Consider the following 27,305-nt stretch of genomic DNA (forward strand, 5'->3'; position numbering starts at 1 on the left):
TGCATTGAATAGACTAATGAAATATTTGAGAGGAACCATGAATTATGTATCATGTATAGTGGATTTCCTTCTACATTAGAAGGGTATTATGATGCAAACTAGATCTCTGATTCAGATGATACAAAATCCACTAGTGGATATGTGTTCACCTTAGGTGGTGATACAATATCGTGGAAATCAGCGAAATAGATGATCATTGCTAGATCGACTATGGAGTCAGAGTTTGTAGCTCTGGAGCTGACTGGTTCTGAGGCTGAATGGCTAAGAAATTTCTTAGTGAATATCCCTTTAATAAAGGATGGATTGCCTCATGTGTTTATACACCGTGACTTTCAAGCCGCAATTGCTATTGCGAAGAATAAATTTAATAATTGTAAGAGTAGACACATGAAATTGAGACATGATGTTGTCAAGCAGCTGTTGAGAGATGGAGTAATTTTCATTGACTATGTGAAGCTAGAGCTAAATTCGGTCGATTCACTGATTAAACCCGTGGATAGAAAATTAATTCTTCAAACCTCGAAAGAGATGAGGTTAAGGCTAATATGATTATCAATAGAGATGGTAACCCAGCCTATGTGATTGGAGATCCCATGAAGTAGGTTCATATGAGTAATAACAAGTCGATATTGACACTGCACATTAAAAGAAAGTACTTGAACTGCTACTAATTATGAGGGATGGGTTATTAACTCTTAATGAATTCATAGTCCTTATGGATGGTGTATTTAAAGCAGTATACACTTGATGAATTCACCTATATGAGAAGTGGAGTGAAGCCGCTCCTATGAGATTTTGGCCTAGTCTCTCGAGCTCTCATGAATTCTAATTTGTAAGTGACATGAAGACAATATAACTTCACCCCACAAATTATTAGGTGCATTAGAACTTATTAACATAGCGTTCATAATTTCTTTTAATGTTCTATTTTTCCTTTCAGCTACTCCATTAGATTCAAGAGAGTAAGACTGAGTTACTTCATGAATAATTCCTTATTTTTCACAAAAGGCATTTAAGGATAAATATTCTCCACCTCTATCAGATCTAATTCTCTTGATTTTTCTACTAAGTTGATTTTCAACTTCAATTTTATAAGAAATAAAGACATTAAAAACATCATCATCTTTATTTCTAAGTAAATATAACTTAGTAAATCTAGAAAAATCATCAATAAAGGTCACATAATATCTTTTACCACCTCTAGTCATTGTTTGTTTTAAATCACCTAAATCAGTGTGAATTAAAGACAATAATTCAGTTTCTCTATTTACTGAAAAACACGACTTTTTAGTAATTTTAGCTTCAGCACATATTTCACATTTATTAATATTATTTGAATCTAAGTCAGCTATCAAACCAAGTGGTTGCATATTTTTTATATAAAAGAAATTAACATGTCCTAATCTAGCATGCCATAAAGAAATAGATTCAATCATGTAAGCAAAAGTAGATGCTTTTTCACTCACAATATTACAAACATTAAGTACAAAAAGTCCCCAATTAAAATAGCCTTTTCCCAAAACACATTATTTTTTGTCAGTATTATCTTTTCAAATTCAAATAACACTTTCACTCCAACTTTATTAAGCAAGGCTACGGAAATTAAGTTTGTGCAATGACCGAATTTCGTCGTTATAGAAAAGCTAACGAAGAAAATTTTTGGATCCAAAATTTCCCAACCTAGTCCAGATTTGGACGAAATCAAAGTCATTAAGGTATAGGGAAATTTAGTAACAACCGGGTGACTTATTTATGATTTTGATTACATGAGTAGTTAGATAAGTCATTAAGGAATCTGTACGATTTTAAGGAATTGAATTCGAGTGAGTAGAACTCTCGGAATAGATCTTAGCGTGAACGATATTTTCTAAGCGTCGTTGGTTAAATGTGTGTTGTGAAATAGGGGTCTAGGAATTATTAAAATAGCTCACTGATTCCGTGCAAGCCGCTGGGGCGGGATTTCTACCGCCAGGGCAGGGCCATTGTAGTGGGGTGAGGAGCATTGTGGCGGGTTCGACGCGACTTAAGGTTGTAAATAAACCTCAAAACGTCTTTATTCTGCACTTTTCGACTTTGAGAGCTAAGGAACGATCCCAGACGAGTTCTTGACCATTTTCACCATTTTTTAGGCTAAAGGTAAGATTTTAACTCTCTGAATTCGTGTTTCGATCCGTAGAAAGTAGTTCCTGGGTAATTATCAATGGGGGATGGTTTTGATATGAAATTAATGGTGGAAAAGGCCCTAATTTGGGTATTATGATCTTGGGTTTGTCTAATCTGGATAATTAGACCTTTGATTGTTGATCCTTGCGTATATTAATTGTTTGTAGACCTAGAACAAATGGAAAGAATCTAGAAAGGGAAGATTCAAGTGCCTTGGGGGATTCAAGCTTAGATTCGAGGTAGGTGATAGTTGTGATTTCATGTTGGTGTGATATATGCTTGTAATTGCTCATTATAATACATGTGAATGTTGCATTATTGATCACCCTAATCGTAAATGAGGATAATTAAATAATTGTATGCCATGAATCACCTCTTGTTGTATGATTGTGAGAATATACAGTCTGATTGTGATTGTGATTATGGTTTGTTGAATGGATCGGGTGTTACGTTCTGACACACTAACTTGGATCGGTTGCCACTTTTCGACATAAATATGGGATCAGTTGCCACGTTCTGGCATAAATATGGGATCGGTTGCCACGTTCTAGCATAAACATTGGATCGGGTACAACGAACCGGTATACTAACAATTTGGGTTTGGGTTCCATGAGAGGACCATTGAATTGGGTTCCGTGAAAGGACCATTGAATTATGTTGTGTATCTACATGTGATGATTACGTTCATATCTAATGATGATTGATATTAGAAGACTGTATGTTGCTCTAAATTGATAACCAATGTGTATTATTGAGAACGTGTGATGCTACATTTATCCTGAAAAAATGACTAATATTGTATATGTTCGGTATATGCCTGTTTTATAATGTTGTGGTTACTTGCATGTGCTTCACTTATTGGGATAGCCGCGTAATCCTACCAGTACATTGTGGTTGTGTATTGATACTACACTTGCTTGTTCTTGTTGAGTACATGATATTTTCATGCGGCTATTGATAGACCTCAACTAAGTGACTATTGAGCGTGACCGGATTCAAGGGTGAGCCAATTCTTTCAGTCTGCCATGAATTTTTCTTATTTAAGTCCACTCTTTTTGGACTCCGACTTTTGTTTAAGGTGTTGTTTAGTTTCGGAGTTGTATCCCTTGTTCTTAGACTTGTCGTTAGTAGTGTTTGGTACAATGACTTTTAGGTTCTAGGGGTTGTTCTTCCGTATTTGTTTGGTTAGTTGTTGTTAAAACCTTGGAGTTTATGTGAACTACATTTTTATTGTCATTTAAACATGCTTTCGTATCTTTAAATGCCTTAGTTTTCATAAAATTTGTTAGTTTGGGTTGTAGTAATGGTTTTTCCACCGGAGGTTTAGTGTGGGTGTCAATCACGATGGTGTGGGTCGTTACAAAGTTGATATCAGAGCCTTAGGTTCGTTGATCTCATTTTACCAAACGAATCTAGTAGAGTCTTGCGAAACGGTACGATGACGTTCGTACTTTTCTCCGAGAGGCTATAGGACTTTAGGAAAAACTCACTTATTTCTACTCATTCATGCTATGACTTGAATCCAATTGGTATCTGGGTGATACAAATTGATATCTTTCCTCCTTCACTCTATGGTCCGAGCTAGAGCAACAACAACGGTAACACCATCACTAACAAGAGAGGATGTGTGTAGACTACCGACAGTTAAATAGGATCACCATTCAGAACAAGTATCCATTGTCTCAGATAGATGACATTTTGACCAATTACAAGGTGCATCGATTTTCTCTAAGATTGATTTAAGATCTTGTTACCATCAGTTAAAGATTGAGGCGGTTAAGAATTGGGTTCGACCAAGTTCTATGATTGAAATTAGCAGTTTTGTGGGGCTTGCTAGCTACTATTGTCGCTTGTGGTATGAGTTGAGTCCAATTGGTATCTCCCGATTCTAATTGTTATCTCAACAAAGTGAAGTAGACGTCATAGTCCCAGCTGAAGGGACACAAGCAAGTTAATTGAAACTGAGAAGGTTCCAATTGGTATCTGGCCTTAGGTGTCGTATAAGGCATAAATGATCAGTAATGGTCATCTATGGAATGAAGTAATTAAGAATTTGGACTTGTCTATAAGTTGTAACTGCTTGAGTGTCGTGAAACTTGTTGAGAAAAGAAAGTCATCATGAGATTAGGTGCAAGAGTCTAGATAAATTACGATGTGGTTCGTAAGAGAGAAATCTGGACGTGCATTGCGACCAACTAATAACCGTGTGAGAGTCTGGGTGTATCTTGGGGATATGTGTGTGGTAGTGTTGGAACGATGTAAAAGAATTCTAAAGTGCGTACTTTATTGGGTTGATCGGGGGATAGACAATATTTTTCCCAGCTAAAGGGATTTTCTTAAATGCCTAGTTATAGCCGGGAAATCTAGGGGAAATATAGAAAAAAAATAGGAACCCCATAAATTGTTGGCAGGGGTTCTGTTTTCGTCAGGGACACTGGGGCGGGATTTTCCCCGCTATGGCAAGACCGCCAGTACGGGATTTCTCCCGCCAGAGTGGGACAGGGCGAGACAGAATCTCAGCCCAGTCTCCCTTGTTTTCCCCTAGTCACAATTATGGACCCCAAATCGTACCCGAACTAACCCCCACGATCTAATTCAATGGTCAACAATCGAATATAAGTTATAAGGCGTGTTAAAATTGTGGAGAACCTGGGCATATGAGGAGGAAATCAATGAGGCTGTGGAGGCTGGGGAAATGGTAATGAAGGTATAAGAGTAGTGCAGCCAGGCAAAGAGGTTGCCCGTCAAGAGGACATGGATCAATTTTATGTTTTTCCGGGTAAGATCGAGTTTGAGGGTGTGATGCAGTGGTCATAAGAGCTACTCTTTTATATGCCGAGATGGCTATTGTTTTGTTTGATCTGGGTTCTACTTATTTGTATGTGTCAGTTCAATTGTCTTGGGATTTGATGTGGTTTGTGATATACTTATGCCCCCATCCATGTTTCTACCCCAGTTGAAGAGTCAGTCATAGTCACCCTTGTATATCGTGTTTGTCCTGTTGTGTTTAGGGATTTTGACTTGAGTTGATTTGGTTATGCTGGATATGACTGACTTGATATAATCTTAGGCATGACTTGGTTGTTCCCCTATTATATCGGACTTAATTGTAATACTAAGTCGGTAACTCTAGAGATCCCCGGTAGGGAAAGCTTAGAGTGGGAAGGGGGTACAAGCCTAAGTCAGCTAAGGTCATATCTTTCGTGCGGCATAGGAAACTGGTAGGGCAGGGTTGTTTGACTTATTTGGTTCAGATTCGGGGTGTTAAGGTTGAGTCTCCCTTTATTGAGTCTATTCATGTGGTGTCTGAGTTTAAGGAAGTGTTTCCTACGGATTTACCTGGTACGCCTCTGGAAAGAGATAGATTTCTACATTGACTTGGAAACTGGCACTCACCCCATGTCTATCCCTCCGTATCGTATGGCTCTAGCAGAATTAAGAGAGCTTAAGGGTCAAATCCAAGAGCTTCTTGATAAAGGTTTCATCCGTCCTAGTGCTTCCCCGTGAGGTGCTCCTATCTTATTTGTTAAGAAGAATAAGGGTAGTATGAGGACTGGTGATTTTATCTTAAGCTATAAAGGAGTGGATTGATACCAGAATGACAAGTTTATGGTTAAGGAAGGTCCCAATGAGTATACTTGGGTGAAGAAAATTGAAGTATTTTTGTAAGAAAGTGCATATAAAAATGGGGTTAATCCTTTGAATTTGATGAGTATACCTGAGTTTGAGGTGTCGTGTTGACGAAAGGTTGACTTCATAGTGATAGTCAAGGTTGACTGAGCGTAATGGTAACAAGAGTCGTGATGGATTGTGATGGGATGCAACTATATAATAAATTATTGGTTAAGTGAATTTTTGTATAGTAATTACGACTTGCAAGTATTCAAGGTCGTGGTTTTCTAATACTTGGTGAGTAACGTGGTTGTATAGAAATTATAAGAGATGGTAGGACACCACTTGAATAGAATGTTAAAGGGCTAAAGTTATAATGAAGAAAAATAGTGGGATGTAGTACAACCTTTAGAGAGAGGCTAGAGCAAGAATATTTTATTTGATTGCAAGGCTAAAGAGATATCTTTAAAGGGGTAGATAATTGGGTTCAGAGATGCGTGATTTCATTCGTTTTGTTGTGGATATGGTAATAGTGTCACAAATCCGTCAGATTTGGTTAAAAACTATTGGAAAAGACTTGAGAAAGGAGTGTGGAAACATTACCTTGATTGTGATGATAAGTTCTTGGTTTTATTTTTGAGTCTAGTAATGAGTATGATTGAAATTTTAGAGAAACATATTGTAAGATTGATGGAGATGCGATCAATGATAAAAGGAGATCCATTAATTCATAAAAAAATTCAAGGTACAAGCTAATGTTGATAGAGAAAGGGATTGTGTTATATGGTGAAAATTACAATTCAGATTTTTCATTGTGAGTCTACATTTGTGGTGATGTATTTTGTCAAGGTATGAATTGGCAAGGTGAGAAATGATCAATTGTATTCGGTATTGAGCATTTGAAAGGACTTACACTTGGGTTGAGTCATAAGTTTAGTACTATTGATTGTTAAGTACCTAAGAAAGGTTTCATTTTTAAAAGTGTTAGTTATAATAAGGTAAATGATCAGAATGTTATGATGGTTGTTAGTAGTGTGAGTATGATTCACTAGCTATGCTCTCGTGTGTTTTCACTTTTGTGGGTGGATCCCCAGTGGTGGATCATGGATACCAAATCCTGCGATGTTCTCTTGGTTGAGTGGGAATATTGGGAAGATTTGGTTATTTCGAATGACATAATTGGTGTTGTTAAAGTATTTTAGTGGTTCGACATGTACCACTTGCTTATGAGAGTTCATAGAAGAGCTACCATGTGTAATTATGGTTGTCCGACAATCTTAACATTCATCTAGTCGTCGACGTCATGTATTGATTGTGTGTGGTTGAATGTAGGGATCAATGAGTCCAATTCTACTGTTCTTAAGAGGTAATCTACAATTGCTAAATCCAGCATTCTATAGTGTGGTTAGAGGGTTTGTATGATTGGATATATCCCTCGATGAGTATCTGATTTCTAAAGAACAAATTTGTTATAACTTAAGCTCATGGGAATTTATGTTGTGGGATGAAGATATTGTTAATAACTATGATTGTTTGGGTATTATAAGTGTGTTGGTTGATTCAGGTTCATTTCTAATTGTAGCGAGTATTGATTTAGAATTGTATCATGGTTATGTGATAGAGGATTCGTCCTGAGGTTGTGTCAAAGTCCTTGATAACATGTTGCATACATGTGTACGATCAACTTTGGTGGTTATTGGGAATAACTTTGTTGCTAGTTAAGTTTACATACAACAATATTTATCACACAAATATTGAGATGACTTCATTGAGGCATTGTATGGGAGGATGTGTAGGTGTTCAATTGGTTGGTTTGAGGTTGAAGATGTGAAACCTTTGAGGATTGATTTGGTGAAAGATGTTCAAGGTAAAGTGAGAAGTATCCAATCTAAGCTTCTAGCTTCCCAGAGTCGACAGAAAAAGTATGTGGGACAAGTATCCCAGATGTTCGTCGATTCAGGTACTACTTCATTCCTTCCTTAGCCTATTTTTTCTAAGTTTGTCACTCAGAGACGAGTGATGGGTAAATTGATATCTATTGTACCGACCGGGTTCCGTCGTTACAGAAAATCTAACGGGGAAAAATTTTGGGTCGAAAAATTTCGTAGTAACTTGAAATTTCTCAACCTAGTCCAGATTTGGATGAAATCAAATTCATTAAGGTGTAGGGAATATTGTAAAGACCGGGTGACTTATTTATGATTTTGATTACATGACTAGTTAGATATGTCGTTAAGGAATCCGTACGACTTTACGAAATTGAATTCGGGTGAGTAGAACTCCCGGAATCGACCTTAGCATGAACGGTATTTTTTTAGCGTCGTCGATAAAAGGTGTGTTGTGAAATGGGGGTCTTGGAATTATTAAAATAGCTCACTAATTCCGTGCAAGTCGTTGGGGCGGGATTTTTACCGCCAGGGTGGGACCGTTGTAGCAGGGTAAGGACCGTTGTGGCAGGTCCGATGCGACTTAAGGTCGTAAATAAACCCTAAAACGTCTTTATTCTGCACTTTTCGTCTTTGAGAGCTAAGGAACGACCCCATACGAGTTCTTGATCGTTTTTCACCCAATTCTTAAGGCTAAATGCAAGATTTTAACTCTCATAATCTGTGTTTCGATTCGTAGAACGTAGTTCTTGGGTAATTATTGATGGGGGAGGGTTTTGATCTCAAACTAATGATGGAAAAAACCTTAATTTGGGTATTAGGATCTTGGGTTTGGTCTAGGGTTATTGGGTTTGTCATAATTCGGATAATTAGACCTTTGATTTTGATCCTTGCGTATATTAATTGTTTGTAGACCTAGAACAAATGGAAAGAATCTAGAAAGGGAAGATTCAAGTGCCTTGGGGGATTCAAGCTTGGATTCGAGGTAGGTGATGGTTGTGATTTCATGTTGGTGTGATATATGTTTGTAATTGCTCATTATAATAAATGTATGTATATGAATGTTGCATTATTGATCACTCTAATCGTAAATGAGGATAATTGAATAATTGTATGTCATGAATCACTTCTTATTGTATGATTGTGAGAATATACATTGTGATTGCGATTGTGGTTTGTTGAATGGATCGAGTGTTACGTTCCGACACACTAACTTGGATCCGTTGCCACGTTTTGACATAAATATGGGATCGGTTTCCACGTTTCAACATAAATATGGGATCAGTTACCACGTTCTAGCATAAACATTGGATCGGGTACCACGAACCGGTATACTAACAGTCTGGGTTTGGGTTCCATGAGAGGACCATATAATTGCATTCCGTGAGAGGACCATTGAATTGTGTTGTGTATCTACTTGTGATGATTACGTTCATATCTAATGATGATTGATATTGGAAGACTGTATGTTGCTCTAAATTGATAACTAATATGTATTATTGAGAACGTGTGATGCTATATTGATCCTGAAAAGATGACTAGTATTCTATATGTTCGGTATATACCTGTTTTATATTGTTGTGGTTACTTGCATGTGTTTCACTTATTGGGATAGCCGCGCGATCCTAACAGTACATTGTGGTTGTATATTGATACTGCACTTGCTTATTCTTTGTTGAGTATAGAGCATCTTCAAGCGGCTATTGATAGACCTCAGCTAGGTGACTATTGAGCGTGACCGGATTCAAGGGTGAGCCAGTTCTTTCAGGCTGCCATGGATCTTTCTTATTTAAGTCCACTCTTTTCGGACTCCGACTTTTGTTTAAGGTGTTGTTTAGTTTCGGGGTTGTACCCCTTGTTCTTAGACTTGTCGTTAGTAGAGTTTTGGTACAATGACTTTCAGGTTCTAGGGGTTGTTATTCCGCATTAGTTTGGTTAGTTTTTGTTAAAACCTTGGAGTTTATGGGGACTCCAATTTTATTGTCATTTAAACCTGCTTCCGTATCTTTAATTGCCTTAGTTTTCATAAAATTTGTTAGTTTGGGTTGTAGTAATGGTTCTCCCACCAGAGGTTTAGTGTGAGTGTCAATCACGATGGTCTGGATCGTGACAGTTTGTGCGCATTGTAGGAACATGTAGCACATCTATAAGGGCTAAAGTTTTTCCCAAAGTAAGTTTCAGGAGAATTTTACCCTTACCCAAGACATAATAGTTCTTGAGTCTCCAAGGTAGACTACTCCATTGTCATCCCTTATTGATGTATATGAGGCAAATGCTTCTCGATTTGCACAGATGTGCCGAGTAGCCCCAGAGTCTACCACTCATTCTTTTATATGTGATACAATGTTTACTTGAGAAATAATAGCTGCAATAATTTCATCTCCTTTAGCTAAATTTGTCTTGGGAGGATAACCAATTTCTTTGTCATTTTTTATTCTCTCCATACATTGTGCGGCATAATAACATGATTTTTCACAAGTAAAACAAGAGCCTTTTTTCCCCTTAAAATTGGGATTATAAGATTTGTAACCTTGAGACTTGTTAACATACCTTCCCTTTGAAGGACTCCTTTTTGTAGTTTGATATACCACAAACTTTTGACAAAGTGACTGAAATAGTAGCAGCTATGGTAGCACCATCATAAATATTATCAGTAGTATCAAGGCATATATTATGTGCCATAGTTTCTTAGATTGTTGGAAAATATATAATAGATGGGGAAATTATAATATCAAAATAATAATACAAGAATTAGGATAAATACTACTACAATAATATTCTTAAGTAATATATATATATATATATATATATATATATATATATATATATATATATATATATATATATAATACTTGAGTTGTACTAGGTACTGTCCTAAGAAACTATTTTAGCAGTGTGAAATGTTTCCCCAGGATTAAACAAGTCTTCCCTAATGAATTAGAGGATACGGGAATTAACAAAATATAAATAATACAAAAGAAAGCAAGTCGAAAGAAGATATTAAGAATTGGCTAAGTATTACTACTTTCCTAAGTTGTTCGCCTTCAACACTAAACCAACCTATATATATATATAGAGGAGCAAGGCGGTGGAGACTTCTTCACAACAACAACTTGGAGAGAAAGCAAATCAACAACTTGGCCACCAAGTTCAATGACCTACGTGATGATGTCAAGTGCAAACTTGGTCATCAAGTTTAATGACATATGTGTACTTAGTCATCAAAATAATGTCAATTAAACTTGATGAGCCAAATTTGGCTCTAATTAATTAAAATATTTTTTTAAAATATCCAACATAAAGTGTATCCTAATATAATTCATTTCCCTCCCTTTTATTTCTCAACTTGGGCTCACCTCTGCCTCACTTTGACTCCATTACGCAGTGAAAAGGAAAAAAAGACTTCATTACCCATTTTTCTCCCTCAAATTTTTCTACCCAAATTTTCTCTTTTCTCTCTCTCACGTTTTTTTACCTTTTCTTCTCTCACTTCAAATAACATATCCTTTCCTTGTTTAACCATACTCCATAGTATCTCTCTTCGAAATTCATCCATTTTTTAAAGAAATCTCATAAATCTTTCAAAATAATTTAACCCACCGATCCATGTAAATACATTGTCATCAAGTAACTTTTGAGATTTTTGATATATTGTGTATTTCTTATTTTTTGCGATTTTAATCGTATGATTTGATTTTTTTTGTTATTTATTTTTGTATTGGAGATATAATAATAATCTACATTAACATTCATATATACATTAAGGATTCTTCGAAAATGTAGGTTCTACGACTAAAATGGCTGAAGAGAGCAAATTTAAATATTAATATGATCCTACACACATGAGGAGTGAAATCAACATTCCAAAAAGAAATTATGGTGCTGAAGAAGTTGATGAAATTGTTGAAGATCAAAATGATGAAAAACAACTTTATGGCCTATTGCATTTTGTATCTAAACTATCAAATTGTATTCTTAACTGTTTTTATGGCATGTTGCATTTTGTATTCATTACAAAATTCATGTGGTATCTTGCTAAATTTGAATTTTTAGGTGTAACTTGTATATTTTTTGTAGGTGGTATTTATTTCAAAGTATGTATTTGTTTCCTTTTATATTATATTATAGGACAGTGTATAAGTAGTTTTACAGAATTTTGTATGCTATTCTAAATTAGGCTTCATGCAATTTTGTATTTATTTTTTATTTTGTATTCATTCTAACTATATGCCAACAAGTTTTGTATTTTTTGTGCTTACTTTGTATTTCAATATCACTTGTATCTCAATCTCACTTTGTATTTCAATCTCAATTTGTATGCCAACAAGTTTTATATTTCTTTTTTATTTTGTATTCATTCTAAATGTTTGCCAACAATTTTTTGTATTTTTTGCGCTCACTTTGTATTTCAATCTCAATTTTTTTTATAATCTCACTTTGTATGCCAACAAGTTTTGTATTTTTTTTATATTTTGTATTCATTCTAAGTGTATGCCAACCAGTTTTATATATTTTGTGCTCACTTTGTATTTCTATCTCACTTTGTATTTCAATCTCACTTTATATGCCAACAAGTTCTGTATTTCTTTTTTTATGTTGTATTCATTCTAAAATCTTCTTCACTACCAGCAAAAATCTCAAATCAATCGACTTCAATTTGACATAGATTGAGTATTATCAACGGAGTGTTAAAAATCGATATTGGAAATTTGAGGAATAAGGGAGAGAGAAGTAATATCGATTTTTATTTGGAATGTAACTGATGAGGAATTTCAGTGATCTATATCTTATTTGAAATATTCTCTCCCTTGATTTTTTCCATTATTTATTAACTAATTGTATTTTTTTTCAATTACGCAAATGAAAAAAAAATCAGCAATATAACAAACTAAAATATTGATATTTTTAATAAATCTTGAAACCGTGGCTATGAGTCCTATTAAATGCTAAAATACTATTGTTTTGAAAAAAAATTCAATTTATATCTCAAGCCTTCTATTATACTACTGTAATAAAAATATAATTTCACTTGTGTAAATTGATTTGGACGATTAATTGGGTGTAGTAATTAGTTGAGTTTTTTGCAAAAATCATCGCTCAAGTATAACCCAAACTTAGGGTACATCCTTATGGTATAATAATGAACAAAAAAATCCTTTTACTATCCCAAAACTTGCATAAGCATCCTTTTTGTTAAGTACCGTTAAAAACTAACGGAAAGAAAAACAACTGCTAAGCACATGGCTTTCCCCCAATAACTCACAAGAAGTCCGGACTCTTCTGTCATACTTTTGTACAGAAAAATAATTTGATCTATCCCACTTTCAGTTTAACCTTCAGCAATGCATCCCTAATTGAGGATTGAAATTGACTACTCATATAACTGATCATTGCACTCGGCAATTTAGAAAATGCGCAGTCGTTGGCAATTCTGGAGACCTCTTGAAAAGCAATTTGGAGAGGAAATTAGCAATGATGATGCAGTTATATGAGACAATATGACTCATGTTAGTAAAAAATACACCAAGCATGTTGGCCTGAAGGGAAATTTTTGCTTAGAAACATGATTTATCAACGGTCGGTAAGGTGCTTATAATTAAAAGTGTCATTCATAGACTTCAATGCAATGATAACGAAAATTTGGAAACTTTGTTCCTAACTATCGTATAATGCAGAGGTGCCAAAATAATTTGATGAAATCAATAGAATTAGCACTTTTCATGTGCGACATTGTTGACATTTATAATTTTTCTGTTGATCCTAGTTACACATAATGGATTCCATACTTTTCTACACCAAGAAAATGGCACAACCCACATCCAAGGAGGGCATATTACCAACTCTTAGAATGCCTTGGAGTCATACAGATTCATTCTCCTATGTGATCAAAGAGGAAGCGAGACTAGCCTAATGTGCCTAGTTGAGAAATGATAAACAACACTCACAGAAATGCATTGCGTAGCCTACAAGAGGAAGGATCGGTCTCACTTTGAAAAGAGAGAAGATGAGAATTTGGAGTTGTAGTAAAAGTAGTTGTTTTATGTTGTATCAGTCTCGCTTTGAGCTTTTCGTATTAAACATATCTTATGTGTTTGTCAAGCGCAATGAAAGTACTCTAAGTTGCCTAAAAGCATTTATTTTTTCCTTTTTTCCACCTTGAGCATTTTAACACTTCAAACCAACAAAAAGGCTAATATTTCACTTGAAAAATAGGACCAAAACTTGCACAAAAAACACACACTCAAAAAACATCAAGGCAGCTACAAAACAAGAAAAAACTAATAAAACGATTAAAAAACTGGTTAATCAGTACAAAATTAACATAAAAATCAGCAAAATCAATACCAAACTAGCCAAAACAGCAACACAATAGAAAAAACAGCAAAAAAGTTGATAAACCAGTATATACAACAAGAAAATCAGCAAAACAACACCAAACTAGCATAAAACAACAAAAACAAACAACAATACAACAGAAAAATTGGTAAACCAATAGTAATTTTTTTGAGGCAAAACATAAGAAAAACAACATGAAAAGACCAACAAAACAATAGAAAAAACAATTAAAATAAGTAGAAACAGAGTCTAGTACCATTAAATTAACAGAATAAGTAAATGAACAGCAAAAACCAGTAGCATATCATCAGTTTGATACACAAGAACAAAAAAAAAAACTCAATCAATAAAAAAAAAGTATTTTCTTCAATCATTCCTGCCGTTTTGAAAGTCATGTGCTTATCAATTGTTTTTCTTTCCGTTAGTTTTTAACAATAGTTAACAAAAAAGGATGCTTATACAAGTTTTGGGATAGTAGAAGGATATTTTTTATTCATTATTATACCATAAGGATGTACTCTAAGTTTGAGTTATACTTGAGGGATGAATTTATTTACTTCACTATTTAAATTTCTCTCTTTGCACTTATCTGAACAATTTTACATTATCTAGATTAGGGGCGTGCAAAAATCGATTTAACCAATAAATCGAATCGAAAAAAATACTATTGGTTTATTGATATTGGGTTATTGGGCTAACGGTTTTTAAACGATTTTGCAAAATCTTTTATTGGGTTATTGGTTCGGTTTTCGATTTTATGATTTTTGTTAATGGTTAAACCGATAACCCAATAAGACTATACTAAATTTACTATTTTATCCCTAGACCAGTAAGCCCTAATATATAACATTTTACAAACCCTATTACTTTAATCTCACTATTACTTAAAACCCTAATTATTGTTTCATTTTGTAATTGCAAGCACACTTTTAACTTGAATGTGCCAATTGCCTAGACTTGCTGAAAAATGATTGTTACTTTCACACTTTTTCCTTTGAATGTGTCTAAACTTGCAAGAAAAATGATTGTTACTTTTATGATTATTACTTTCATGCCAAATGCTGGAAAAATCATATGGTTTATATGAAAATTTTCTTACAATGTATATTCATATCTATGAGTATTTTCTTCTTGGTTAAACCGAAAACCGAACCGTTAAGTACCATAAACCGATATGAAAAATGTTATTGGTTTGGTTATCGGTTTGACGTATTTACAAATCGAAAACCGATAAACCGAATCAATAACACATAAAACCGAACCGAACCGACCGATGCGCACCCCTAATCTAGATTTTCTTAATACATAATCATGTTGTACGTCTATTTTTAGTTGCTTATTAAATAAGTAAGTTTGCATGTTTAATCACTTCACTGTCTAGCTGTATATGTTAGATTGTAATTGATTTTACACTAACTTATTTCCTTATCTTAAATTGAAGGTTTACATGCTAATCACATAACTATTTTTTAGTTTAATAAACTCATTCACCCATTGTCCATTATGTAAACCCCATATAATAAACAAATTCGACTGAAACCCTCATTTATGGATCTCAAAATATGCTTAACACCTTCCTTTAGAAGTAACTAGAATCCTTATCAAAATCTAGTGATGTAGACTACTAAATGGAGTTGTTATCTGTAAATTAGTTAGAATGGTGCCCTAATGCACCTTAATTTGTTAGGTGACGACTCTTCACTCTTTTGAATCCTAAAAGAGTTGTCGTGTCAATGGCTATTCTTTTACGAGAAAAATGGGGTGCGACAAAAGTTATTCATGATAGACTTCTTATAGCCTAGAGCTGGCAAAAGAGCTACACAGATCAAAGGCTCATGATTTGGAATCAATAGTTAGAAAGAAGGTATTGTTAAAGATAACACCCATAGATGGTGTCATGAAGTTTGAAAAAAAGAACAAGCTTAGTCCAAGATTTATTGGTCCATTTGAGGTACTTCGACGCATTGTGGTGATGGCCTATGATGAGTTGGCCTTACTTCCGGTTCTATTAGTTGTGCATCAAGTATTTTATATGTTTATATGAAAAAAGTTATATGTTTATATTAAAAAAGTATCATTATGATGGTTCCCATGTGATTCAGTGACACTTGATATAGTTAGATCAAAATCTCACTTTTGAGGAAGAACATGTAGCTATTTTGGATAAATGGATTTCAAAATTAAGGTCTATGGAGTTAACTTTAGTGAAATTACAATGGAAGACATTATCTGGTGGAGGAACCATCAGTTATTGTGTTTCAGTAGGTTTAAGGATGCAATTGGTAAGGAATTAAGTAGAATGATTCAGAATATAAAAACATACAGAAGTCCATCAAATGATTTTGCCTAAAAAAAATATATGTCTAAGGATAAATATAATTTTTTTCTAAAGTATAAAGACAATTACAATTTGTTTTAGTTAATTAACGAATCACACTAACTACGTATCGAACCTGAATATGCCAGCTCGGAGGGAAGGGGACCAGATATGTAATTATTGAAATTTGAAGGTTGCGTAGTGAAAATAGATTTTACTTTATAGCAAAGAAAGTGACCAGAGAGACCTTCAATGTCCTAGGGTTTAACCACACGGGATCACCATGAAGCTAGCTCCACTAGACAGTATCCAAAATGCGCACGAAGACTCACTTTGGACGGCAGCGTGGGTCCGATCGGACGGCGATAAACCGGCGCTACTTCTCACCGGAGGGCTTGATGAAACCGTTAGGTTATGGGACCCAACCAAACTCACTTGCCTTCACACAAACACTGGTCATTGCCTCGGCGTTGTCTCAGTCACTGCTCATCCGAATCGGAGAATCGCCGCCTCTGCTTCTCTAGACAGCTTCATTCGAGTGTTTGGGGTTGATACTAATAACACCATCGCTACTCTCGAAGCTCCTCCATCTGAAGTCTGGCAATTGCAATTTAGTCCCGATGTAAGCAACACATTTCCTTTTATTGAAAAATTAAATTGCTTTTTGCATTCTAATAGCGATGTTGTTTTATGTCTAGTAAATGGGTTGAAGAGATATCACAATCATACCAAAAGAAGAAGTGCAAGCTTTAATCTTTTTTGACTGTCTATAATTGTGGGCAAATTGTTCAATTTTTATCTATATACCTATTTATGGATTTATGCCTTATTTAGCATACTGAGGCAGAATATTTGAAGCTTGTTTCTGAAGAGTAAATTTGGAATCTTGCTCAACAATTCATTACCAGCTCCTAGGGCTAGTTTTGGTTTACTCCCTCCATTCCAATTTAAGAAACAAAGAGAAACTTTTGAATCTTGTAATCTTATAAATTGTGGTCTTAAGCTTGCCTTGGAATTGAAAACTTACTAAATATAGGGAAAAAACACTCTTTCTGGGACAAGACCAAAAAGGAATGTAAGACACTTAGTTGGGACAGAAGGAGGAACAAATAAAAGCAAATCTCAAAGTAAAGAGTACAAACAAGTGGACTAGGTCTTACCTTTCTAATCTTATTGAGGCATAATAAATCTCTTATGTGATTTTGTCAGCAAATACGATCGTTTTTTAAGTTGTAAGTAATGTTAGTCCGAGGAGTTGAGATTTGGTTAGAAGTGAGTGGTAATAAGTAAAGTATAGCTTTGGTTTATGGGGCAGGAACGAGTTTGTAAGGTTCTGTATTTTCCTAAGAGTCAGTTTGCTAGGGATAGGTTTCTAGAGTTGTAATTAATATACCTAACAAACAAATAATCAAGGAACAACTATCTTAAAAGGTTAATTTGTTAAATTACTAGTAATATAGGGTGTGTTCGGTAGAAAGAAAAATGTTTTCCTAAAACCTAAATTATTTTCATACTTATTTTGTAAGCCAAAAAAATTGTCCCAAGGTATATTTATATATATTCAAGGCAAATACTATGTGGATGGGTAGGGGAGTAGGAGTGGTGGATGTGGGGGCTATGGGAGTAAGAGGTGGCGGGTAGGATGTGGGGTGTGAGGTGGAGTGGTGTGCCACTTATGGAATTTGGTTTTCCTACTTTCACTAGGGAAGTCATTTTCCTCATTTTTAATGAACTTATTTTCCGAAGATGTTCTTAAAAAAATTTGATCAACCAAACATGGAAAACTTAGAAGATATTTTCCTCCATACCAGACATACCCATAACCTCATGAAATCCAATCCCTTTCACTAGTTGAAGTTAGAAATTGTTTTTACTGATTTGTAAACAAAGATGATAATAACTTGACATTAGGAGCAACCAGATGGGATTAGAAGAGTTAGTGACTAATGGATTTACTTCATCTATCTTGCAATGTTATAAGGATCTTGTGTTGAGGATCGAACGTGAAAAGTTAAGTTTGATAGTTGAATCTCTTGCCAACTTCATTTAGAATACCTAAAGTCAATACCACATCATAAGTTTTTCCTTCACTATCATGGATTTAAAATAGAAATAACTGCTCTTAATTTTATCACCTAATGAGACTCACTGGTTGCTAACTTCATCATTGCTGCAAATGCGATATTTTATGAATAGTCAGTTACATGGATGGAACTAAAATGGAGAATATTGGATAACTCTTGCCCAAAATAAACTTGATCTCTTGAAAGATCTAGCAGGATGAGGAACCAAAACCCTTCCTGAGAATAGGTTTCCTTAGCTTCAAAACAGTTTGATCGAAGTCTTCTCAGAGTGGTTTCCTTGCGTGAAGATAGTGCAGGTTAGCACTTGACATTGAAATGAAGAGTATATCTGTTTAATCAAGTGCTAGATGTTAATAACAATTCTCACCAAAGAGTTGATATGCTGTTTTGTCATCAACGTATTTTAAAAATATCTTGGTGGTTTTGGATATTTTATATTGCAACATAGTGAGGTGCCGAAGATTTTGTTCATACTTAGAACAGTACTGAATTATAATCATCTTTTTTATTCGTTTATGCAATTGACTATGATAGTTGTTAAAACTTCACTGAGAGAAGATGTAAGACTGATGTTGCCTATGGAATATTTTATATTTCTTGATAATGAATTGTTGTGATCTTTGTAACTTATTTACTTTTTTTTAATATGTTTTCTGGTAGTGTAAGGTGTACAGTGACTGGTTCTTTTCCTTGGTTGATGATGGGGCTCGTAAAATATTTATCATTCATCCTATTTCCATATTTTTTTTCTCTTGTTTGTCGTTTGTTTTGTGTTCATCATAAATCAGGATTTTATTCTCTCCCTGTGTGTGCTACTTGACTCATTGTCATGTGATGCTCAATGTTTATACTGCAAACTGTTGTGGATGCAAGGAAGTCAATTAATTAAGTATTAAATTATATTTTTAAAGTAGATTTATTTATTTATAATTTAAGTAGCTTTATTTATTATTTTAGAATAGGGTTTTATGTTTCATAGCTTCATAAGGATCAAGTTAAGTTATAGTTATTAATTTGGAATAGGATTTTTTTTTTTTTGATTTGCACCGGGTGTCCGAGTCTCTTTGAGCCCCGACTAATCCCGGGGGTGCACAGGCCCTCGGCAAGGAGTTTCCCGCAAGTGCACCACGGTTAATTCAGGTTTTACCCAGTCCGATGGCCCTCAGAAATTGTTTGCACCCACTGGGTTTCGAATAGGATTTAGGTCTCCTACTTTCATAAGAATTAGACTTCCTATTGATGTAATAAGATTCCTATTTAAAGGGGCATTTGATGAATAAATCAGGAAGTCGTTTTTCAGCTCCCTTTGAAGAGCTAAAGAGATCGGAGTCCTCTCTTTTAATGAACTCTAAGATTTCAGCCTCCCTTTAATGAGCTGAATCTATATATGACCCTTGTGAATCGATCCTTCCCTAAAGATTCATAACACAAACATTTTTGTACATTTTTACTTTTTCTACTCAATGTTTTCTCTGATTGATTTTAAGCAGCCACATTATGGTTCTCCACATTTTTCAGGGTAGCACTTTGGCAGCAGCTGGAGGTGGTAGTTCATCAGTCAAGCTATGGGACACCACTCAGTGGCAACTTGTTGCCACATTGTCAATTCCGCGTCAAGGAGGTTCGCAACCATCCGAGAAAAGTGGCAGCAAGAAATTTGTCCTCTCGGTTGCATGGAATACTGATGGGAGGCTTCTTGCCTGTGGTTCAGTTGATGGAACAATCTCTGTTTTTGATGTAGCTCGTGCGAAATTCCTCCACTTCTTGGAAGGCCATTGCATGCCTGTGCGCTCTCTTGTGTTTTCACCTTCACTCCATGATTCAAGGATACTTTTCTCAGGATCAGATGATGGTCATGTGCATGTGTATGATGCTGAGGGAAAGACCTTGCTCACGTCTTTGTCAGGTCATGCGAGTTGGGTTTTGAGTGTGGATGTTTCTCCAGATGGGGCAGCCGTTGCAACAGGTTCAAGTGACAAGACCGTTAAGCTGTGGGATCTTAAAATGAGAGCAGCTACGCAGACATTAACTAACCACACAGACCAGGTATGGTCTGTGGCTTTTGGACCGCCATCAAGGATTGATGTTAGGTCTTGTATGCTTGCCAGTGTATCTGATGACAAGAGTATATCTTTCTACCAATACTCCTGATTGTCATGCGCTGGTACATTTTTTATTGCCATCTCTTTTCACATGGCCTGTATGTGAATTAAGAATGTACAAGAAAGTCATTAGCTTTTTATTTCGTCGATACAGAAAGAAGATTATATTTGAATATCATACACAGCCAGCTGGTGCTATTGTGTAAATTGTCCTTGAAGCACATTAGTTCGGTTTGTAGTTGGTGGCTTTTTGTGAAGCAGATCGTGCTAACATGTCAAGTTTTATTAAAACTAGCATTTATGCATTTGCCATCATTTGGAGAAGCAATCACAAATTTCCCTTATTGGTGAATTTGTTGGGTTATATAGCTAGCCATCCCCTCCTCTTCTTCTTCTTTTTAATGCACCCCACCCATCCCACAACCCCTTTATCCCCCCCCCCCTCCACACACACACCACCACCACCTCCCCAAATTCCAATTTCTTGAGTATTTTTCGGATCTTCTTTTTAGTTTTTTTATATTCTAAAAAAATTAGACCACTATTTCATTTGTGTTTAGCTAGTTTAAGAAGGTGTGAGTATAGTTTAACACAAAGAGTGATGGTGGGTATTGAAAAATTAAATAACTTTATTGATAAGCTTGAGGCAGCTTGAAGAATAATAAATAGTTCTTGTTGAATTTGTGTGATAACTTGTAGCTGAAAATTTAAGTCAAATGGGAAAAAAAAATCAATAATTTGGCACGAACTTGGTGCTCATTTATGACAAATACGGAGGACATAACTGTTGCAAATTTTCCAGAATTTACAAAAATATCCTATTCGATTTGATTTATTCTCTAACATTTAATTTCTTATGTGTCACTATGTGTAATCGCCTAATCGGTTGTATTACCTACATGATCATATGAGAAAATAGTTTTAAATAGTGTTTATTGCATTTAAGTGATAACTTGGGAGAAATATAAGTCTTTTAGACTATTCCGCTATATTTTTTTAAGTACAAGATATAGAAGTGTTTAATGATATTTCCAAATCCACTGAATGAAAAGAACGAAAGCTGGTCATTAATCCTTGTCTACAAAATCATCTTATCAATCCACTAATCATAATCTAAATTAATTTCAAACTAATGTACTTCCTAAAATTGAACTAAATTCAAATGATGTTTTTGTTTTTTTGTAAGAGGAGGGACCATAAGTATGTCTTCGACTCTGTCCATTTTTCTCTTTATTATGGTTAAGTACTTGAATTAAAACAATTCCAATACTTAGATCGATTATGTATACATAATAATTAAGGGTGGAATCATTTTTACCCCTTGACTTTGTTTTAAAAAACAAATTCCCTCTCAATTTAAACAATAATTAAACTCCCTCTTTTATTCTATGCATTGCCCATTTTGCCCTTGTTATATCGCATAAATGTAATATCTCTTTTTATTATTTATAATTTTTTTCAGCCTAGGTATTTATAAGTTTTTCTTTAAGTTCACTAACATTATAATTAGAATGATATTTTATGACTATTATTTCAATATAATATGCATTAAGCGTGTGTATATGTATGCATACATATACTTTTGTCTTTCTCCACTCTCTAATTCCATGCAATTTATATTACTTGACCATTCGTGATATGACACCCCTTAAAATTTTTAATTAGGGGTGTATTTTTCTATACTAACATTATTAATAATGTTTTGAAACCTTAAATTTGACTACTGGTACTTTATGCGGTTATTAATATAAAAGATAGAAGTAAAAAATTATCAAAAAATTCTTTTTGATTTCATAAATTGGACAAGTAAATTAAAACAAAAACAACTATTTTTAGAATAAGGGTGAAGTAATATAAATAGTAGGGGAATTATTTATTGTCTATATAAATATAAACAAGTTTTGATTGGCATTGATGGAGTATGACATATATTATAGTGTGAAATTATTTAAAATCTAAATAAATACAAGCTTTAAAAATTTGTCCTTAATTAAATTAATTATTTTGTATAATCTACATTGAAATAATGTATAGCTATTATTCCTTTTTATTTTCACTTGTACAAATAAATATTAGAGTTTTGATTATTTTTACTAAAATCAAATTTTCTCATTTTGCAAATTTACTTCATTATAGAACATCATTAGCTTATATACTTGATTAGTATTTCTCACTTTTTTTGTCCAAAAGATAATGTTTATGTTTTTATAGAACATAAAAATGATTTTGCAGAGAAGAAAAATATGTTTTCCGCTTAGAGTTAATTTTATAGAGACGGAGAATTTATTAATATAAAAATTAGATAAATAATTTTTCTATACAATTTCAGTAAGTTGATCGACGGTTTGAGAAATTTACTTTACCCTAATTATTGTCTATTGTACTAAAAGTGGCAATTTGATTTTTAATGCTATAATGAAACATGAATGATTAGTCAATTGAGATAACAAAATTTTGAGCTTTATAATTTAGACTCTTTCTGATTAAAACCCATTATGTTAGTAGTATTTTATTTTTGGGCACAATCATTATGACATTTTCTAGCAATGAGCAAGTACAGCAACCTAATTAATTCCTAATCGCACTTTGCAAGATTTGCGTTTCCATAAAAGAAACAACATTAAAGTATATATATTTGATAAAAGTAAACCGTATTATACAAGATGATAGACCATCATCTTCGATATTATGAATAATTATATAGGTAGTCAAAATTAGAATAGAAAAAAATAATATTACAGCTCAAATTATTTATGAGATAATTACAAATAAATTTAATAAGATAAATATTACTACAAATGATAACTTGACGTGTAGAACAAATTGATGGTGGAAACAAAAAAGAACACTTGGTGCGAGTGTTTTATACGAAATCAATAGTTGTTCTCTGCCAGCAAATTGTGTATAAACATCTCATTGTAGCATCCCTTAAAATACTTAAAAAACGGCAACATCCGATTAGTATTATAATAAAGGGAAAAGACTCAAATATGTCATGGAACGTAAGACTTATTTATGTCATTCGTTAAAAGTTTGACTCATCTATGTCATTGCTGTTAAAGAAAATGTTCATCCATGCCATTTTTTTTAAAATCTGGTTTTGCAAAACCATTTTTTCATTCCAAACAACTTTTAATACTTTTCAATTGAATTTTTAAATCAAATATACTCTTTTTGCTTCTTCTTCTTTAAGACACCAAGAACACATAAAAAATATTAACAATTTCAAATTTCAAACTTCTTCAATTCTTCACGAAATCATCTCAAATTTCAAGAGTAGTTTCCCTCCAAGCTAGATACCAAAATTCATTATCTTTTGAGCTCAAATTCAACCTAACTCAATAAGACTCATTTGAAATTTCTTCAAAGTTTCAAAACTTCAAAATTCTTTAATAGTAGAATTTTCTCCACAACTTCAGATTATTTGAGATTTTGAACATAGACACAAAAAACACAACAAAGATCTAATGTCAAAAACAACTACAAAAATATGAAAATCAAAACTAATTGATGAAATTTTGGGATTGATTTTCATTTTTTTGGAATATTTATTTTAATACGGGTGAATTTTTTAAACTCTACAAATGATTTTAGAATTTTGTTTTTTTTTTAAAAAAATAAATTAAAAAGTTGTAACGACCGGGTTCCGTCGTTATAGAAAAGCCAACGGGGAAAAATTTTGGGTCGGAAAAACTTTTTCGTAGTAACATGAAATTTCCCAACCTAGTCCAGATTTGGACGAAATCGGAGTCATTAAAGTCTAGGGAAATATGATAGCAATTGAGTATTCTAATTATAAATTTGATCACATGAGTAGATAGATAAGGCGTTAAGGAATTCGTACGACTTTACAACATTGAATTCGGGTGAGTAGAACTCCCAAAATTGATCTTAGCGTGAATGGGTAGTTTCTGAGTGTCATTGGTTAAAGGCATGTTATGAAATGAGCGGGGACGCTGTAGCGAGGTGGGGACCGCTGTGGCGGGTCCAAAGCGACTTAATTCGGAAATAAACCCAAAAACGTCTTTATTCTGCACTTTTCGACTTTGAGAGTAAGGAGACGAACCCCAGACGATTCTTGACAGTTTTCCACCATCTTTAAGGATAAATGTAAGGTTTTAACTTCCCGAATCCATTTTTCGATCTGTAGAACATAATCTAATGGGTAAATATCAATGGGAGAGGGTTTTGATCTGAGAATTATGGTGGGAAAAGCCCTAATATGGGTAGTGGGATCATGGTTATGATCTAGGGTTGTTAGAATTGTTAGTAATCTAGGTAATTAGTGATTGTTTATTGATTCCCGTATTATATTGATTGTTTGTAGACCAAGAACAAGCGAAACGAATCCGAAAAGGGAAGAATCAAGTTTCTTAGGGTTTCAAGCTTGTTTCGAGGTAGGTGATGGTTGTGATTCTATGATTGTGTGATGTATGTTTGTTCTTGCTTCATTATGATACATGTATGTATGCGAATGTTGCATTATTGATCACATTAATTGTAAATGAGGATATATGAATGATGAATGCCATGAATCATGGCTTGATTGTATGAATATGAGAATGTATTTTGTGATTGTGATTGTGGCTTGTTGAATGGATCGGGTGTTGTGTTTCGACACACTAACTTGGATCGGTGTCCACGTTCCGACATAATTATGGGATCGGTTGCCACGTTCCGGCATAATCGTTGGATCGGGCACCACGTTCCGGTATGCTAACAGTTTGGGTTGGGTTCCTTGTGAGGACCAATGATTTGATATAATTGCGTATCTTGAGAAATATGAAACTGTTCGTTGTTCGTAAATGATGATGATATTGTATATGTTTGATATATGCATGTGATTATATTGTTGTATTGACTTATGTATGTTACACTTAGTGGGATAGTCGGGTGATCCTACCAGTACACTCTGGTTGTGTACTTAGACTGCACTTGCTCTTTCTTTGTTGAGTACATGACATCTTGCGGCGGCTATTGACAAACCTTGCTTAGAAGATCAGTGATCGTCGTTCGAATTCAAGGGTGAGCCAGTTCTTTCTAGCTACCATGAGTTCTCTTTGTGTCTATGTCCACATTTCGGACTTAGACTTCCTAGTTAGTTATTAGTTCAATAGTTTGGGGTTGTATCCCTTCTTGTTTAGACTTGTTGAACTTTAGATGTTTTGGTACATTGACTTTCAGGTTTTAGGTGTATTTTTCGCATTGTTTAGTTGTTAGATCTTTTGGAAGTTTATGGGAACTTCAGTCTTTAGCTATTTAACTTGCTTTCGTAACTTAAATGCTTTAGTTTTTTGTTTAGTTGCTTGGTTTGGGCTGTAGTAGTGGTTCTCCCACCGGAGGATTAGTGTGGGTGCCCATCACGATGGTCTGGGTCGTGATAAAGTTGGTATCAGAGCCTAGGTTTGTTGATCTCGATGTACCAAGATGAGTTTAATAGAGTCTTACGGAATGGTACGGAGATATCTATAATTTTCTTCGAGAGGTTATAAGACTTTAGGAAATCTCTTTGCCTTATCTTGTCTCCTTTCGTGCTATAACTTTATTCCAATTGGTATCTAGTGATTCAAATTGGTATCTAACCTCCTTCACTCTTTTGTTCGCAGATGGTTGATATTAGATTCAATAACGGCAGGCCCGTAGTTAATACTAGATTCAACAACGTCAGGCCCGTAGATCCCGTCAATACTCCAGTTGAGGAATCTGCAGTGAGAGGTCGCGGTCAAGGCATGGGTAGAGGAAGAGCTATGGGCAGAGGCCGAGGAAGAGTGGCGCCTACTAGGGATGGAGCACCGATTGGAGACGCTCCCAAAAATGAGGCCCCTTCTACGCATCATGATGAGATAGAGGAGAACGTAGAGGTTGAGGATGAGGAGAATATTGGGCAAGAGGAAGAGGTGTAGGCTGAGACTACAAGTATTCCTCATTTGGACCCAGTATTAGCTCAGCAGATCATGTCATTCTTGAAATGGTTGGTTGGTTCTAGAGTGTTTCCCTCTGTTCAAGCAACTCAAGCTTCTACTAATCCCTATGTTGCTAGCACTGCGCCCAAGGTGGTTGGGACTGGAGATAATGATGTTTTCTTCCGTCCTTTGTTGGGTTCTGTAATGATTGTTAATGAGCATGAAATGTTGACTAAGATATTGAAGCTAAAGCCTCCTGTATTTCTTGGTTCTGAGAGTGAGGATGCTTATGAGTTTATCTTTGACTGTTATGAGAGGCTTCATAAGTAGGGAATTTTCCATCAGCATGGGGTTGAGTTCGTGACTTTTCAACTTTAAGGTGAGGCTAAGCAGTGTTGGAGAGCTTATGTGGAGTGCAGATCTTCAACCTTACCCCCACTCTTTTGGACCCAATTTCATGCTCTGTTTTTAGAGAAATATGTGCTTAGGACTTTGAGAGATCGCAAGAAGGATGAGTTCATGGCTTTGGAGAAAGGTGGTATGTTTATGGCTGTTTATGAGTCCAAGTTCCATGTTTTGTCTAGATATGATACTCAATTGGTGACTACTGAGGAGAAGAGGATCCGTTTATTTATTAGGGGGATAAACTCTGAGTTGCAGGTGTTTTCTGGTCATATGACCTCTGCATGGAGGAACTTTAATGAGGTAACTGACTTTGTTAAGAAAGTGGAGGGGGTGAGGCGAGACGGTCAGGCTAAGGCATTGGCTATAAGGGCCAAGAAATAGGGTAACTTTCAAAGTTCTTACTCCAGGGGATCCGGAAGCTCAACACTTGCAGCCAAGCCAATTTAGTCCGCTATGCCCGCCTCTACAGGTAATTACTCGGGAACTCTACTCATAAT

The 27,305-nt window shown here is 34.8% G+C and overlaps 1 protein-coding gene and 1 pseudogene across 1 annotated transcript; both read left to right on the forward strand.

Annotated features, from left to right (window-relative positions):
* The first annotated feature begins 210 nt into the window (after window positions 1-210).
* LOC125811257 (sialyltransferase-like protein 1) lies at window positions 211-13,546 on the forward strand (annotated as a pseudogene).
* A 3,002-nt stretch (window positions 13,547-16,548) lies between these two features.
* On the forward strand, window positions 16,549-20,773 carry LOC125811254 (WD repeat-containing protein VIP3-like). Its single transcript, XM_049490754.1, has 2 exons — window positions 16,549-16,936; window positions 19,917-20,773. Exons 1-2 carry the CDS (start codon window positions 16,598-16,600, stop codon window positions 20,547-20,549), a joined length of 972 nt encoding a protein of 323 aa, XP_049346711.1. The 5' UTR covers window positions 16,549-16,597; the 3' UTR covers window positions 20,550-20,773.
* Window positions 20,774-27,305: the final 6,532 nt, after the last annotated feature.

Source organism: Solanum verrucosum, unplaced genomic scaffold, assembly GCF_900185275.1.
Source record: "Solanum verrucosum unplaced genomic scaffold, falcon-dt-bn FXZP01000524.1, whole genome shotgun sequence".
Lineage (NCBI taxonomy): Eukaryota > Viridiplantae > Streptophyta > Magnoliopsida > Solanales > Solanaceae > Solanum > Solanum verrucosum.